Source organism: Gobius niger (assembly GCF_951799975.1).
Source record: "Gobius niger genome assembly, chromosome: 4".
In the NCBI taxonomy this organism is placed as follows: domain Eukaryota; kingdom Metazoa; phylum Chordata; class Actinopteri; order Gobiiformes; family Gobiidae; genus Gobius; species Gobius niger.
This window is the reverse complement of record NC_136855.1, coordinates 13998792-14017244: the sequence shown is the minus strand read 5'-3', so window position 1 is coordinate 14017244 and position 18453 is coordinate 13998792. Positions and strand designations below refer to the sequence as shown.

At 44.6% G+C, this 18453-nt stretch overlaps 1 protein-coding gene across 2 annotated transcripts; it reads left to right on the top strand.

Moving 5' to 3' along the window:
- Positions 1–4530: 4530 nt before the first annotated feature.
- Positions 4531–17986, top strand: usp8 (ubiquitin specific peptidase 8). Of its 2 annotated transcripts, none has more exons than XM_079554826.1 (19): positions 4531–4620; positions 5914–6086; positions 6241–6385; positions 6634–6719; positions 6806–6941; positions 7578–7620; positions 7732–7903; positions 7982–8144; positions 8442–8583; positions 8867–9135; positions 10213–10626; positions 10860–10934; positions 11037–11332; positions 11542–11763; positions 11893–12103; positions 16180–16416; positions 16552–16694; positions 16803–16935; positions 17508–17986. In XM_079554826.1, the coding sequence occupies exons 2-19, from the start codon at positions 5983–5985 to the stop codon at positions 17664–17666; spliced, it is 3150 nt and encodes a 1049-aa protein (XP_079410952.1). In that variant the 5' UTR covers positions 4531–4620; positions 5914–5982; the 3' UTR covers positions 17667–17986. The 2 variants fall into 2 exon arrangements, with proteins under 2 accessions (XP_079410952.1, XP_079410951.1); XM_079554825.1 differs by having other exon boundaries at positions 7705–7903.
- The last annotated feature ends 467 nt before the right edge of the window (positions 17987–18453 follow it).

The window sequence follows — 18453 nt, the reverse complement described above, 5'->3', positions numbered from 1 at the left end:
ACAGAATTTCTAGGCGCAGCCAGGGGCCGGAGGGTGTCCGGTTTGGGAGCCTCAGAGTCTCATCTCTGCTGTTTGCGGACGATGTTGTTCTGATGGCTTCAACGAACCGGGACCTTCAGCACGCACTGGGGCGGTTTGCAGCCGAGTGTGTAGCGGCCGGGATGAGGATCAGCACCTCCAAATCCGAGGCCATGGTTCTCCACCGGAAAAAGGTGGCTTCCCCTCTTCAGGTCGGTGGGGAGTCCTTGCCTCAAGTGGAGGAGTTCAAGTATCTCGGGGTCTTGTTCACGAGTGAGGGACGGATGGAGCGTGAGATCGATAGACGGATCGGTGCGGCGTCAGCAGTGATGCGGTCGCTGTATCGGTCTGTCGTGGTGAAGAGGGAGCTGAGTCGGAGGGCAAAGCTCTCGATTTACCGATCGATCTACGTTCCCACCCTCACCTATGGTCATGAGATTTGGGTCATGACCGAAAGGACAAGATCGCGAATACAAGCGGCCGAAATGAGTTTCCTTCGCAGGGTGGCTGGGCGCACCCTCCGAGATCGGGTGAGGAGCTCAGTTACCCGGGAGGAGCTCGGAGTAGAGTCGCTGCTCCTTCACGTCGAAAGGAGCCAGCTGAGGTGGCTCGGGCATCTGTTCCGGATGCCTCCTGGTCGCCTCCCGCGGGAGGTGTTCCAGGCATGTCCTAGTGGGACAAGGCCTCGTGGAAGGCCCAGGACACGGTGGTGGGACTATGTCTCCGAGCTGGCCTGGTGTCGCCTCGGGGTCCCCCCAGAACAGCTGGAGGAGGTGTGTGTGGATCGGGAAGTTTGGGCATCTCTGCTGAGACTGCTGCCCCCGCGACCCGGCCCCGGATAAAGCGGAAGAAAATGGATGGATGGATAAATGCTTGTTGATCACTGGGAGATACTACAGGTTTTACAACACACAATAATTTGATAAAAGCATCATACGTTTTTATACATCTGTACAAGTAAAAGTTAGTGTGCTAATAGCAATATATTTGTGTGTGTGTATATATATATATATATATATATATATATATATATATATATATATATATAGTGTTCAGTGTTCCAACATCCACAAACGGCAACTGCTATCACAACTTGAGATTGACGAGGTACAACACCAATGCTCCGGCAACGGGGAGCCAGGACACCAGGTTAGAGGGGAGTTAACACCAGCCCTCCCAATGGAGATTGGGTACGAAGCCCCAATAAGCGCAATCACGCTGAACAAGGCAGCGACTGACCTGAAAAATAAGATCATGGCAAAAATGTCCAGCAGGCAACCCCGAAGCCAATTACAGAGGCTAAGAGAAGTACTGTCAGAAAGTCTCCTAGAAGATGTGAATGCAGCTCTGAGAGCAATTCCTACATCAACCATCACTGAAACCAATGAGCTGATATACTCCACAGCAGCAGTGATCCTAGAGACGCTTGGCTATCGGAAGAGCAACCATGAGATGAAATACCCACCATGGAAAAGAAGGCTGGAGGATAACATCAAGGCAGCACGGAGGGAAGTGAGTCAATTGACAGAGGCCTTGAAAGGTGCAATGAAAAAGCAAGTACCCAAAAGGTACAGCCAGATGCCCATACCTGAAGCATTGGAAACTGCCAAACAAAGGCTCCAAGCCTTGGCCAGCCGCCTAAAGAGGTACACGAGAGACAACGAAGCCAGACGAGTAAATCGTCTGTTCGCAACCCAACCTGCGAAAGTGTACGCTCAGTGGCAGGGCAACAATAACAGAGCAGACCCACCAAGGCTGGAAACTGAACAGTACTGGAAAGGCATATGGGAGAAGGAGGCAGCACACAACAGTGATGCACAGTGGCTGGTGGCTCTGAGAGAGGACCACAGCAACCTCCCTGAACAGAATCCAGTTACCATCACAGTGGCAGACGTCCAAGAAAGAGCCTCAGGTATGAAAAATTGGACAGCACCAGGCCCTGACATGATACACGCCTACTGGCTTAAGAAACTCACGGCTCTCCATGAGCGCTTGGCAGCGCAAATGAACCAGCTGCTGAGGGATGGGAATCACCCTGAATGGTTAACCGAAGGGCGCACAATCCTGATCCTGAAGGATCCCTCAAAGGGTACAGTCCCATCCAACTATCGGCCAATAACCTGCCTCTCCACAACGTGGAAGCTCATGTCCGGCACCATAGCGGCTAAGATAAGTAAGCACATGGATCAATACATGAGCACAGCTCAGAAGGGAATCGGTAAAGATACCAGAGGTGCCAAACACCAGCTCCTGGTAGACAGAACAGTCGCTCGAGACTGCAGAACCCGACACACTAACCTGAGCACTGCCTGGATTGATTACAAGAAAGCCTACGACTCAATGCCACATACTTGGATCATTGAATGCCTGAAGCTATACAACATCAACAGGACTCTAAGAGCCTTCATTGCAAACTCGATGAGGTTGTGGAAAACCACCCTTGAAGCCAATGGCAAGCCACTTGCACAAGTCTCCATCAAATGTGGCATATTCCAAGGAGACGCCCTGTCCCCACTGCTGTTCTGCATAGGTCTGAACCCCCTCAGCCAAATAATCAACAAGACTGGCTATGGATACCGACTCAGGAACGGGGCCACCATCAGTCACCTCCTCTACATGGATGACATCAAGCTGTATGCTAAGAATGAGCGAGACATCGACTCACTGATCCATACCACCCGGATATACAGTGCAGACATTGGGATGTCATTCGGACTAGAGAAGTGTGGTCGGATGGTGACTAAGAGAGGGAAGGTAGTCCACACAGAAGGGGTCTCACTCCCAGAAGGAACAATAGCAGACATTGAGGACAGTTACAAGTACCTCGGAATCCCACAAGCAAATGGCAACCTCGAAGAGGTGACAAGGAAAGCGGCTACGGCCAAATACCTCCAACGAGTAAGGCAGGTCCTAAGAAGCCAGCTCAATGGCAAGTCCCGGGCAATAAACAGCTACGCCCTACCAGTAATCAGATACCCTGCAGGAATAATAAGCTGGCCAAAGGATGAGATACAGACCACAGATGTTAAGACGCGAAAGCTCCTAACCATGCACGGAGGGTTCCACCCCAAATCCAGCACTCTGAGGCTGTACGCTAGCCGTAAGGAAGGAGGCCGAGGACTAGTGAGTGTTAGAGCCACTATCCAGGATGAAACATCCAAGATCCATAAGTACATCAAGGACAAGGCTCCGACAGATGACGTGCTCAGTGAATGTCTCAGACAATGGGGAACAGAAGATGAGGTGCTGGAGGTCCCGTCATGGGAGGACAAGCCCCTACACGGCATGTACCACCGAAACATAACTGAAGTGGCGGATATACAGAAATCCTACCAATGGCTAGACAGAGCCGGACTAAAGGACAGCACAGAGGCACTCATCATGGCTGCACAGGAGCAGGCCTTGAGCACCAGAGCAATAGAGGCCCAGATCTACCACACCAGACAAGACCCCAGGTGTAGACTGTGCAAAGAGGCCAATGAGACAATCCAGCACATAACTGCAGGGTGTAAGATGCTGGCAGGGAAAGCTTACATGGAGCGCCATAACCAAGTGGCTGGTATAGTGTACAGGAACATCTGTGCAGAGTATGGGCTGGAAACCCCAAGGTCAAAGTGGGAAACACCTCCAAAGGTGGTCGAGAATGACCGAGCCAAGATCCTGTGGGACTTCCAGATACAGACGGACAAAATGGTAATGGCGAACCAACCGGACATTGTGGTGGTGGACAAAGAGCAGAGGAAAGCCGTTGTGATCGACATAGCAATACCAAGCGACTTCAACATCAGGAAAAAGGAACACGAGAAACTAGAGAAATACCAGGGGCTCAGAGAAGAGCTGGAGAAAACCTGGAGGGTGAAGGCATCAGTGGTGCCCGTGGTCGTTGGGGCACTCGGGGCAGTGACCCCCAAACTGGAGGAGTGGCTCCAGCAGATCCCAGGAAATACATCAGACATCTCGGTCCAGAAAAGTGCAGTTCTAGGAACAGCAAAGATACTGCGCAGAACCCTCAAGCTCCCAGGCCTCTGGTAGAGGACCCGAGCAGGAGGAAAAAGAGAGACCGCCCGCGGAGGGTGAGGAAGAGTTTTTTTTTATTTTTATATATATATATAAAATATTTCCATGGTTTGGGGCCAAAGCTTGAGCTGCTTAATTAACTGGATGATAAATAAATAAATACAAAATAAATAAATACAGAAAAAATAACATAAATACATAAATGCACTTATTATAATAAATGCATGCATTTCTCTGCAAATTTGATCTTTATTTTATTTTATTTATTTATTTACATATTTATTTATAGATATATTTATTGTTTTGGCAGCCACGGTCCTCCATAGATAACACCTTTTGGCGGTAATATCTGAACTGGAGAATTAATACACAGCGACAATGGTAAAAAAAAAAAGAGAGAGAGAAAGAAAGAAAGAAAGACCCAACAAGGGTCGGTGTTGACTTGTTTATTTTCTTTGCCAGCAGAGGGCATAAGTGAGTTGTTTACTTCCCACCGGAAGTTGATCCACCGAAGAAGAGCAGGAAAAAGCGAATCAGGAACCAGCTTCAAAAAGTATCTAAAGTGAAAACAGCGGCTCAAAAGAGGTAACCTTTGATCTCTAGCCTGATATATTAAGTGTAATTATGTTGTGTACGCTGGCGGGTTTTGCAGGAGTTAGCCGCAGTGATCTGTCCCAGTTTGTGCCTGATACTTCCTGCCCTGTGTTAAATGGCTCACGTTAGCCGCTAATGCTAAACTGCGTGAGACCTTCGCGTTTCGCAATAAAGGTGCTAAAAGCTAACACAGGAATCCGCTAATGTGTCATGAAACTACATACAAAAAGCAACATGACACTGACTGGAATATTGCATTGACACGCGAGAGTTTTGTCCGATTTGTCGCTTTATTTGACAGGAAAGTCGACCCGAAGGACCCCTGTCAATGCAATGCTAACATTAGCCTATAAAGTGTGATGTTGTCGTCATTGTTGACAGCCCCACAGCAGTTCAGTAATTACAGTCAGAGATCACGGGAAATAAAATCACTGTCCCTCCGGCCTTGAGAAAGTCCCGATTAATGGTTTACAGACTTGTATCTCAGTGTTTTAGTTTGGAGAAGCTCATTCTTACACAGCTCGAACTGCTTCTGTTGATTCGGTTTGTTTGTAAGGCGCTGTGGCGTCTGAACATAGTGAACGTACAGTTAATATAGTAAAGATAATGAGTGAAAGGTTATACTCAAGCAACTGTAAAACTTCCACTAAAGGGTAGCAGTGTGCGCCTTTACTGGTTAGACGCAGGCAGTACAACAACTCAGTTTGAGCTGCTTTTACCAGCTTCATCAGAGTGTGGAGGAGCCTCACCTCACCTGAGAGTTTGGACCCTTCAAAATGTAGTCACTGAACTGGAAACTGCAATAGCAACACTTATTAGGACTCCATTAGGGACAGGTCTTGGGAGGTTTTGTCAAAAGAGAGATCCTTGACTGGACTGGACTGCAGTAAATACAAATGTGAATAAATGACCATGAAATGTTTGTGTTGTCAAAAGATTTCTGTGATTCTCGGCACATTCCATGATTATAAATTAACTCATGACGTTTTTAAAACTTGATTTAGCATGTTCCAGCAGTGACCCTAACTTACTTGTTCTGCAGCTCTTTATTCTACTTTTTTTTTAGTTTTCAGCCAGTGTCATTTAATGGACAATGTTGCTTGTACACCGTAACGACGTCTGTGGTAATGTTGATCTTAGACGACATTCTTTTCTAAACTCTATGATTAGTCAAATCAACATTTCTTTCACTACAGCATGTTTTGTTTACCTTGTGTTCACTTGAATGGCTGAATACAGTCAACGTTAACACCCAGTGATGTTTCTTCCTTGTACTCTAAATAGATGCACCGAGTCTCTGTGCATTACTAAATGCCCGCTGCTTGTGAGCTGTGATTAAAGACACCTGCCAAGATGCCTGCAGTGTCCACGGGCCCCAAGGACCTCTACCTGTCCACATCTCTGGGTGATCTGAACAAGAAGGCAGAGGTCAAACCAGACAAGATCAACACCAGAAGGTAACACAGATTGGGTCGTCCCTGTCACATTAAGTAATTATATAACAGTTAAGAATTGTTCCACTGCTCTTTTCTTTAGAGTTTGAACATTACAGCGGACTATATGCTTCTGTTATACCTATTTGATTTTTGTTTTCTTCATTTGAACTTGCAGTTATGTTCAGAGTGCCTGTAAGCTCTTCAAAGCAGCGGAGGAGAGCCGCTTGGACAGAGATGAGGAGAAGGCTTACGTGTTTTACATGAAGTATTTAACAATCTATGATCTCATAAAAAAGAGACCGGACTTCAAACAGCAACTGGTAAAGCTCAAAGCCCGTTCAGTAGAAACCTATTCATTGTTATATGTCGTTACATTGGAGATTTCATTTGTAATTTTAATTAAATAGTTTTTAGGGTAGTCTACAGAGTTATATACTGAGAAGAAATTGTGCACTTATATTCATAACTATTTTAATTAACTGAACATGTATTTTCAAGCTGGTTGTGCCAATATAAATGGTCTCACTTTATATACAATTTATTAAAATTCCTTTTTATTTTTTTATAGGACTATTACATGACAATGCTTGGACCAAACAGCATCAAAAAAGCCATTGAAGAGGCAGAAAAGCTCTCAGAAAGTCTCAAACTCAGGTTAGTTGTGTTGCATGGCTGTATCTAGGGCTTAAGGCACTTGGCATGTCAAACCTGTATGTTCAATGTTTCCTCTCCTATTTGAGGTATGAGGAAGTCGAGGTTCGCAAAAAACTTGAGGAGAAAGAGAGGCAGGAGGAGAAGAAGAGAAAGGAGGAGATAACGGAGAAAGAGAGCGGTCGAGCGTCTCCCAAAACCACGAGCAACAAAGACATTAAGAAGGTAGAGCAGTCAAATAATCGATGCGTCCTATTTGAAATGAATATTTAAACTCCTGTAGCAGACAATTGATCCAGCTGAGCCCGTGTTCGATGCAATTTTGTGGCTGGTGAAACTAAATCCGGGCCATTTCCTGTGATTTATTGGGTTTCTCAATTCAAGCACAAGGAAAGCACTGTCCATTTGGCTGAAGTGTTTTCAGCGTATAACCAAAACCTTATTATTGTGTGACTGGAACAAAGTTAATGTTTATGCTCTTTTCTGTTAGATAGAGCTTTGAGTGCCCAGTCATGGTGAAAAATATATATATTACACAGTTACACACCTCTTTTTCCTGGTATTATGCTGAAGTCTGATAATAAAAATGCACTCGCACTGTTTTTGAGGGATTAAAAGAGGTCTGAAATCTTTCCGAGTAGTCACCATTCACCATTTTTACCATGAAATGCAGTTTACCTAACCACCTAAATATTTGAATATGTGTGCGTATGTAGGGTTGCTGATTTAAATGGTGTTGGATGGGAGTGTTTCAACAGTAGTCTGATCTTAGGCCTTTTTCTAGTTATTGAGGTGGGAATGACAGACTTGCAATGAAATATAAGTAAACACTGTATTTTAATGTGTTTTTTTTTCTTTCAGGTAAAAGAAGGGCAAAATGAGATAAAGAATACAGCTCCAAAAGGTAATTTATCACACTACACCTCCAACAAAGCCTTAAACAGGGTTTTGATTATGTATTATTGCAATTCAAACGCTTTATTACAAGACATTGATAGTTGGTCTCGTCTTTCAGCTGTGACACCGGCCGGTGGAGTCACGGCTGAGAAGCTCTTCAATATGATGAGGGACCAGTCCCTGACGCTGATTGTGATGGACGCGCGGAGGGTTAAAGACTTCGAGGAGTCTCACATCCAGGTCCCAGCCCAGACCTGCATCAGCGTGCCTGAGGAGGCCGTCAGCCCTGGGTACTAACACTGCAAGAGGTTTTAGGTATTTATTTTCCTGTTGCATGTTTTGAACTTGTTTTTGTGTGACTGTTGCAGAATCACTGTGAATCAGATTGAGGCCAGGCTTCCCGAGGCGTCCAAAGATCACTGGAGAAGAAGAGGTTTTGTGGATTATATTGTTTTACTCGACTGGTTCAGCGCCGTCTCTGACCTGGCCATGGGCACCACTCTGCAGAGCCTTAAAGATGCACTTTTTAAGGTAAGTGTTGTGAAATTAGAAATGGAAAGCTTATACAAAACACCGGACAAACCCTTTTAAGAATAATAATCCTTAAAAACACCATGATAATTACCACAATACTTCCAGCTAAGACACAATGAGCTTGCACCCATATCTGTGGGTTAATTTAGAGTTTGTGACTTTGTGACAAGCCTTTTCCTCTTTCATATACAGTGAAGATCTTCGCTCTTGACTCAAAACCGTATTCACTTTATAACAACTGTACAAAAGGTGTTATATAACATATTTCTTCACTTTTTCCTTTGTTGCTCACAGTGGGACAGTATCACGATCCTGCGAAGTGAGCCACTGGTGCTGGAAGGAGGCTACGAAAACTGGCTTCTGTTTTATCCGATGTTCACCACAAACTCCAAAGTCAAACCTCCGAGACAAACCTCCACCAGCAACTTGCCCCAATGTAAGGACAGCTGCGGCTGTATGCAATAGCACAATGTAGCTTTATTTCATGATTAGCACAACAATAACCAAGAGAAATATACATTTTTCTGTTCACCATTATGATACAAGGGAAATAGTCCCCAAAACCTACCAAATAGGGTGTGCTTTTATTGTGCGCCTCTGTAGAAATCATTGTTATTTTAATTAAATGTACAGTATATAATTAACATGATGCCTCTTTGCTTCATACATTGCTTTCCTTTTAACCCTGTAAATAATGCTCAGTTATTTCTGCTTTCCAGTGAACTTTAGTTACCCCTCCCTTGAAGACCCCAAACCTCCTGCCCCGCCGCAGCCTGAGCCGCAGGTCCGACCTGAGCCTGTGGAGCCCTCTGCCCCGGCGCTGGTGAACGGAGTGTCCTCAGCTGAACCTCCTCAGTTATCAGTGACAGATAGACCGATTGACACTGTGGATTCTCCAGTGACAGTGACCGGCCCCGAGCTCAGTAAGAAGAACTCTACAGGAGCAGCAACAAGCAAAACACCGGCAACAACCGGAGCCTTCCCTCAGGTGAAGTTCTATCTTATCCCTCCACCAGACTTTACGGTCACTGTGATTCAAAGAACTGCAGTTACATGATGATATTTATCGTGATACATCATACTTGAATCAAAGTTGAACTAAGATGTAACATAGCAGTGCCTTGCCATTTTCTTGTTGTACTTTTTGTTCAGTATCTATTGCAGACCTGTTTGGTGCTAGCCTTGCATCCAGACTAATCTCCAATGTTTATTAATTAATAAACAGGAGACTAGTCTGGCGACCCTGTCGTAGAAAAGCTTCTGCTTGAGGCGGGACTAATGTGGGACAACCGAAGCGCAGCCAATGAGAACATAGCGGATGTGACGACAGAAACAGCGACAAGAAAGTTGTCGTCATTCGGACATCAACAATGGCGCTCCTGCCACACGGAGTTCAGTAAATGACTTCTGTCTTTTATGTCAGAAAAACTTAAGAATACAAGCATACCGGAGCATTACGTGAAGTGGTTGCTTGTGTTGAAAAACTACAAAACAAAGGCGCAACAACGTGACGCCCGTTCAGGGAGCTGCTCTGCTCTGATTGGTCGGTAGGCTCCATATCGCTGCGTCACTTCCTTTGAAAGCGCGTAATGGAATGTTGCCAGACCCTCTTCTGTAAAGAAGCGGAGTCTGGTTGGCGAGACTAGTTTGGTGCAGGATTGTGTATAATACACAAAGTAGGGTGGAAGGCTTCCTTTAAAGGCAAACTCTTTGCATAATTGTTAAAGTACAGCACGGTATATTTTTCCCCAGCTGTAAACCTACAAATTGCTTCTAGTAACAAGGAAGAGTTTTTTCTCTATGCATTTTTTGTTGCTCATTTGCATCCTTGGTCAACACACTTTACCCATCTTGTTGGAATATTTTTTTGCATCGGTGGTGGATGTCAAATCCTGTTACTGTGCCCCTGGGCAGCCATAGCTTACTACTCATTGTAACTGATTGAAGGAATAATGAACTCATAAAAATAGCTTCGAGACACTCATTTTTGGAGGTTTGGAGGTTCCAAACAAGGCTCATGATTACACCACTAAAACTAATCTTTCCTTTACTCTTATATTCACAGTTCGACCGGACCAAGAAGCCCTCCATGCGGATTGTGGACGAGCCCAAACCCATCGTGAACGGCTCAGAGAAAGACTTGACAAATGGACCCATGTTCCCGGACCGCTCCGTCAAACCCTCCCTCAGCTCCAGCTCCGCTAAAGACGAACCCGGTCAGATCCAGGAGCAGGAGAGGAGAGAGCGGGAGCTGAAAGACAGACTGGAGCGAGAGAACAGCGAGAAGAGGAAGAGGGACGAAGAGGAGCGGAGGGAGAAGAAGAAACTGGAGCGGCAGAAGGCGGAGGAAGAGGACGACCGAGGGAGCAGAGGGTTCGAGGAGAGAGAGCGCAGAGGCAAAGAGCCCAACTCCGACACGCCCTCAAAAAGCATGTCCCTGGACTCACCGGCTCCAAACCACATCGTCAGTGAAATAAAGGTGAGTTTGTGCGCGTGGCAAAGAAAACAAGGCGATGCAATTAATGTTGACCTATGAAGCTGCTTATAGAGAGCACATGTTGATGAGTATGAAAGATTTGAAAGGCAAGCAACACGAGCTATAAGATGCATGCTGTTGGTTCATTTTACTAACGATTTATAACTAATAGCAACACAAATGGTTAGAAAGTGGGATGATGTTGTATAACTATATATTCCATGTGTCTTTCACAGAGGGAGCCGCTTACCAGAGCCAGGAGTGAGGAGATGGGCAGGACTGTCCCTGGTTTGCCTGTCGGGTGGATGAAGGTATATTGTACTCAGAATGCTATTGCTTTAAAAGAGCAAAAGTTTAAGTTACGTGATACTAATGATTGCCACCTTGCACATTTCTGTATATTTCCCCCATAGTTTCTCGACATAGTGACCGGCACCTACCGCTACTACCACTCCCCAACAAACAGGGTCCACCTCTATCCACCGGAGGTCACCGTTCCCCAGACTCCGCCCTCGACTCCCCCCACAGCGAAGCCCAAACCAAAATCACCCGAGCCGGATGTCAAATGTGATCGGGATCAGGAGCAGTCCAAACTGAAGCGGTCCTACTCCTCGCCGGACATCAGCCAAGACCTGAGAGAGGAGGCGCAGAAGAAAGCCGCGGCGCCCATTGCTGCCGCCGTCATCCCCACGGTCAACAGAGAGACCAAGTACGGAAGATTTGAATGGTTCAAGCTATGACTAAACTAATCACCACGGCAAAATAATTGAGTTCTTACAGTACAAAAATATTGATACATTAAGAAATACATACATAATAAAAGAACTTACAATACCCCCACTGAGCAGTAATAATATCTACATATACTTGTGCTTTTGCCTCATTGTCATCATTTACACTCTTGTTTTTCTCCCTTAGACCTGTAGTTGCAAAAGTCTACTCTAAGGTGGAGATCGTGCGACCGTCCGCTGCCAAACTACGAAACCTTAACCCCACTTTCGGAGGTCTGGGGCCGTCTTTAACCGGGCTGCGAAACTTGGGGAACACCTGCTACATGAACTCGATCCTGCAGTGTCTGTGCAACACTCCAGCCATGGCCGAGTACTTCAACAACAACTACTACATGGACGACATCAACCGGTGAGATTTGGATTTGAACCTCTGCTTTGTTTTGATATTTATTTACCAGTAGTTTTCGGGAGATGTAAAGCCTGCATAGGAGTCCATATTGCATTTCTATTGTTTGAATCCTTTCGTCTTCTCTGCCAGGTCTAACATTCTGGGGCACAAAGGGGAGGTGGCCGAGGAGTTTGGCGTGATCATGAAAGCGCTGTGGACCGGTCTGTACAAATGCATCAGCGCCAGAGACTTCAAAATCACCATCGGGAAAATCAACGACCAGTTTTCAGGCTACGACCAACAGGACTCACAAGAACTGCTGCTGTTTCTCATGGATGGACTTCACGAAGATCTGAACAAGGTACCACTGTTACCATTACGTCTACAACTTACTACTGGTACTTTTAACTATGAATTGACTGGCAGACCTTGAGTGTCTTTGATTGGTTAATTCGGCCCGTTCAGAACTCGATAACGCCGTGTTCCAGTGTGTCAGTGTGTTTGCTAATACTACACATACTAACAAACTACTGCTCACGACTTCTCTATTATCGCCTTTGATGCACATTTCAACATAGTCTTTTTATGGTTTTCTTTCTTTTTGCTGGTTTCATGTTGATGGATGTAGAGAGTAAGTAAATAGCTGTGTGTGGTTTGTCGCTGTGTCTCTACCTCTGCATGTTAGAGACATTGCCTGTGACTCCTCCCGGCTTCATGTGCATTCAACTCTGAGGCTGTAATCTGTACTTGATATGATTCTATTTAAGTAACAAAAAAAGATGGGAAAGTGCATCTTGTCGTGCCACTCTCTTCATCTCATCACATCCCTTTTGTGTGATGTCCTGCGGTTATACCCAGCGTCTCTTCTAAGTTGTTTAAAGCAAACGTGGATTTTTACTTGGAAACTAAATCATTGTAGAAAAACGTAAATCATTTTTAGGTTGGTCATGTATTTGTTTGGCATGTGCAGCGTAGGGATGATGAACATACAGTTGTGCTCAAAACTAAAGTTTATATACCCTGGCAGAATTTTGGCTTCCAGGCTGATGAGTGACATTTTCCTCCAGTAGGCCAACACAAATTTCAGTAACAACTAGGGCTGGGAAAAAATATCGGATCGGACTTGGATCGCAATACTTTGTGCTGCAATACCAAGTATCGATACTTAATCAAGTATCGCAATACTTTCAATACTTGTGTTTGGAGGCATTTTTTAATCACACACTTTTTTCCCAGTAACCGTTACACAGCACTTGGTTACATTTTGTCTTAATGCACTTTTCAATCTGAAAACTTCAGTAAATGTCAAGTGGCACTTGGTTTATAAACTTTGGACACAGGACTGTTTACACATTGTAAGGACATAAACAACATAAACATATCAATTGTTATAATAACTTGTTGTATCACAATACGTATCGGATCGGCCCCTGGGTATCCTGATTTGTATCAGATCGTGACAAAAGTGGATCGTCCCAGCCCTAGTAACAACTGGCAGGAAAATTGTGGATGCAAAGTAGGGTTGTGCCGATGGACGATGTCATCGTCCATCGGCGATGGATGAGCAACATCACGATGGAGAGCCACCATCGTGATGCCACGCCCCCTCCTGTCAAAAACATGCACTGGTCTTCTGTAGGCCTTGCAAACCTACAAACTTTGCAGGGATTGCACTGTAAATTAAATCACTGATGTAACTAATATGCGCGCTAGCGTCAGTAGCCTGCCAGAAGCCACGATGTGTTAGCCATAATTATTAAAGTAAAGACGCAGCTGCTCTGTTTCTGACGCGCGGAGCTCTCTCTCTCTCTCTCTGCAGCTCAGAGTTTAACAGTGCGTGGTTTTGTTTTGCTTTGCTGCGTATTGAAACTTAAACCGTTTTAAAATGAGATGGCTCTCACATCGGAGCTAGATGAGCGCGTGGACTATTCTCACGAAGGACCGAGAGAGGAAAGAGAGAGGAGAGAGAAAGGCGCGGTGCAGGAGTTAAGAGGTTAGAGCACACGGACCGGGCGGCGCGTGGAGCGGCTTCAAAAACGTAAGCTACGACGCAAACTTCAAAATATTGTTCCGTTCACCCACTGTTTCTTAAACATTATGTTAAAATTGAGCAAATGCAAAAAAAAGCTCCCATTTACATTTGCATTAATGTGATAAGAGCCTTGGAGTTCACGCTCTGAATAAGTCGTTCTCCTCTCAGACTTTGCGCACAAGTTTTAACACATTTCTTTTGCAAAAGTCGTGTCCGTGACTCTGTTCAAATCAAGTTTAGTTTAGATCCATTTATCCTGCAATCTCACATTTTCCTAGCATACATAGTAATATGCAGCATATATAGGCTATGCAAATGTCTTTAAAAAAATGCTTATAATGAGAAATAGACGATATCATCGTCCATCGCGATGGTTCACTGTAAACGGCGTCGTCAACGGCCAATTAAGGGGACATCGCCCAACCCTAATGCAAAGAAAAAACAAGAGATAACTTCAGCTAAAATACAGGACTGGCTGAAAAAAATAAAGTGGTGTAGCTGCTTCATTATAAGGAGGCACTTGATGAAAAACGGGCTGAATGGCCAAGTCGCCAGAAGAAAGCCATTACTTCATAAATGCCACAAAGCATCCGCTTACAATATGCCAAGCAGCACAGAGACGAGCCTCAATTTCTAAGGCAATGTCATTTGAAATGATGAAACCAGATGGAACCTTTTGGCCACAACCATAAACGTTCCATCTGGAGGAGTCAACAAGGCCTGTGATGAACGGTGCACCATTCCTACAGTGAAACACGGAGGTGGATCACTGATGTTTTGGGGATGTCTGAGCTACAGGGAACTTGGTCAAAACTGATTTCAGGATGAAAGCAGCTTGTTATTTAAGAAAACTGGAGGAACAGTGTCACTCATCATGGGACGCATCCATCATGACAACGATCCAAAGCACAAGGCCACATCGACCTCTCATTGGCTCCAGCAGAATAAAGTGAAGGTCCCGTTAGTGGCCATCTCAGTCTCCTGACCTCAATATGTTTGAGCCACTCTGGGGAGATCTCAAACGTGCAGTTCATGTAAGACAGCCCAGGTATTACAGGAAGTGTAGGCTTTTTGGAATGGCCAGTTTTATCCTAGATATATATAAAGGCTAGATGTCCGGCATAACGGGCGACCATCTTGCCACAGGAAAGCGTTCTGGCGAGCTTAAGTGAGTGATTAGCACGAACACAAATCCTCATATCTCGCTCAAATCTTCACAGATTTGCAAACAGTTTGGTTTCTTACAAACGTGGCTATAATTCTGAATGCTGGAACATGTTGAAATAAAGATTTGTCATACCTACATCTCTGAGGTTTATAACAAACCAAACCGTTTGAAAATTGGTAGAAAATTGAGCAAATTATGGTTATTTAAAAGTACATGCACCATAAAACACAATGCTACGAGTGAGCGAGCTCCCTGTGGCAAGATGGCCGCCGTGTCGCCCTCCATTGGCCAGCAGCGCGTATGAGACATCTAGCCTTTATATACATCTATGAGTTTTACTATCTGAGGAAATAAAGAGGCCCATCCACAACTACCACAAAAGAATCCAAGCTGTCACTGATGTTAAAGGGGGCAATACACAGTATTAAGAACTGGGGTATGTCAACTTTTGATCAGGGTCATTTTAGTAGTTTCTTTTGTCATTGTGATTTAAAAAGAGTTTAGATCGACTATCAAAACATGATTTTTGTGCAACTGCATGTTCAAATTCCACTTAAAATTAAAATGCATTTTAAGGCTGTGTAATTGAACTCATCCATTGCAGTTGTGCTATGTAATGTATGATACACATTTTTCACATAAAAATCCTTGTTTGTTGTGAATCAGGCTGTGTGAACAGACATCAGACAAGCCTTCCTCTGCTCTGATGTTTCATTTGAACTGTCTGAACTGCATGCAAATGAATCTCAGAGAGATTTGAATTTTTACACAAATCTGGCTTGCCCCCCTGACATTCTCTACTTTAGACTTACCTTTTATCAATCAACTTTCACCAGTTCTTACCCAAGTTTAGTCATTTCTGCAATCTCTTTTTGTGTTTTCTCTGCTTGATCCCACTGTGATTTGACCCTCTTCAAACGGTCTGCCATCTTTTCCATGACCAGGATGTGTCTTTCCACATGGTTGTTTAAGAATTGAGAAGCTACTCATTGCATCAGTTGGGGTTAAATAATGTGTTTTCCAGAAAGAATCAGCACACAGTAATTTTCCAATAGGAGCCTCTTAGACATGTATTTGTTTAAGGAAATTCGTGACTGTGTTTTTGACCAGTGCATTGCTGGCCTTTACACTTTCTGAATGAGAAATGAATTAAACGTAATTGAGAATCCATGTAAAGTTTAAGCAGAACCGCAGGTAAAATGCTTTCAGTTGCCTAATAGTGTCTCTGTGGTCACAGGCCGACAACAGGAAGCGCTACAAGGAGGAGGAGAACGATCACCTTGACGACGTGGCAGCGGCGGACTTGGCGTGGAGCAAACACAAAGCACTGAACGAGTCCATCATTGTGGCTCTGTTCCAGGGACAGTTCAAGTCCACGGTGCAGTGTCTGACCTGCCACCGCAAATCCAGGACCTTCGAGACCTTCATGTACCTGTCCCTGCCCCTCGCCTCCACCTCCAAGTGTTCGCTACAGGTCAGGACAATGCTGAACACGGGCTCTGTTTAGTAATGGAAAATATACGCGCAGTTGTTGTGCTCGTTTTGCTCACATTCCTTGTGCATCTTATATTTCATCTTATAATTCAATAATTGTGGTTTTATTTTCCAGGACTGTCTGAGACTTTTCTCCAAAGAAGAGCGGCTCACGGACAACAACAAAGTGTTCTGCCGACACTGCAAAGCCCACAGAGACTCCACCAAGAAACTGGAAATCTGGAAAGTCCCTCCCATTGTGCTGGTGCACCTAAAACGGTTGGTGCAAAAACTTACATTACATTTAACTGAATAAACTGAGTGACTATTTAAAATCCTCTCTATGGCCTGACTTGTATTTTCTCTCTCTCTCTCTGCTGACTGCAGTTTCTCGTACGAGGGCCGGTGGAAGCAGAAGCTGCAGACCTCGGTGGACTTTCCTCTGGACTGTCTAGATCTGTGTCAGTACGTGATCGGACCCAAGCAGAACCTGAAGAAGTACAGCCTTTACGGAGTGTCTGTGAGTATCACTTAAACATGTTCTGTAGCTCAATGTAGTTCTCACATCTTTAATACAATTTATCAGGTGGCCGGTTGTGATATAAAGTAGAAATCACAAACTCAGACTGAAGTTGTCGGTTTAAACTTCGCTATGAGAAATGATGGTAGATGGTGAGGTCACTTTCCGCAGCTAAACCAGAAAAGGACTGATGTCTCTGGCTCATATTTTACAAAACAATGACTTTCAAGGATGGTAAACAACTGCACACACATACCCCCCCTAACCACGCCCCCGTCGTTCTGCACCTGCCTCAATACGTTTCCTCATCTTTTTATGTAAGGTGCATTGAGTTGCCTTGTGTACGAAATGCACGGTATAAATAAAGTTGCCTTGCCTACCTATTGTAGCCACAGCTGCCCTGGGATAGACTGATGGAAGCAGGGCTGTCAATGAAAAATGTCATAACCGTTGTCTAGCTGGTCATCAGGAGCATGTTTTGTATTGTTGGCAACAGTATGATCAAAATCGTTACGCAGTGTGTCTTTAATAGATTTAAAAGGTCACTTTTACATTTTTGTCCGTGTTTACAGAATCATTACGGTGGCCTGGACGGCGGACACTACACGGCCTACTGTAAGAACGTCTTGAAGCAGCGCTGGTTCAAGTTCGACGACCACGAGGTTTCTGAGCTCTCCACATCCTCTGTCAAGTCTTCTGCAGCCTACATCCTCTTCTACTCCGCACTCTGAACGCCTCAATGGGCTTAAGTACAATTACTACTAACAACTACTACACGGAGCAGCAACTCTTACCGTGATTAAACGGATCTAGTTCAATCTGCTCGTAAGCCAGCTGCGGTTTGACTTGGCAGGTTTGCTCACGCTGGGTTGTGCCAGAGAAAGTGGTTACGACATCGAAGAAAGTTGCTTTTGAGCGCGTAGAGAAACATTTCGCCGATCATGTAGTGGCCTGAAAACTGCTTCGAGGGGCAATTTAGAGCCGTGTCTTTTTAAGTTGCTGCAATTGCATTCATACTGTGTACTAAGAAGTAGGCTTGTACATAACTTACCAAACGGACGGTCAAGTCTAGTTTCAGCAACACTATGTACCCAAAGACTGATATCAGCCGGACATCTGGGAATGACCAGGTTATTCCATCAATGGCTTGCTTCTTCCCTCATGGCACAGGCATTTTCTAAGATGACAATGCCGGGATTCATCGGGCTCACATTGTGAAAGAGTGATCTTTAATCTCTGCTAAAATTGTGCAATGTACACCTGGCTTTTTAGAGATTAATGCATTTTTTGGTTCATGCGGAAAGGCCCACTGATACATCAATATGTAACCATAAACCAGTCAAAGCATCTGCAATAGGACCAATTAAAAGGCTGCATCTGGCCTCCATCTCAATGCTAATCTATTCTGTCTGAAGAATGTTTTAACGTCACGTGAACGCAGCCTATTCTCACATAGCCACATTTTTTGCACTTACAATATGCAATCAATCTAGTTTATGTAGATCACGTCGTTTAGTA

Excerpts from the sequence above, each read along its gene's own strand:
- usp8 (XM_079554825.1), top strand. The coding sequence starts at position 5,983 with ATGCCTGCAGTGTCCACGGGCCCCAAGGACCTCTACCTGTCCACATCT. Across the intron at positions 7,904-7,981 it reads GAGGAGGCCGTCAGCCCTGG|AATCACTGTGAATCAGATTG; the intron begins GTACTAACACTG and ends TGACTGTTGCAG. Across the intron at positions 11,764-11,892 it reads TACATGGACGACATCAACCG|GTCTAACATTCTGGGGCACA; the intron begins GTGAGATTTGGA and ends CTTCTCTGCCAG.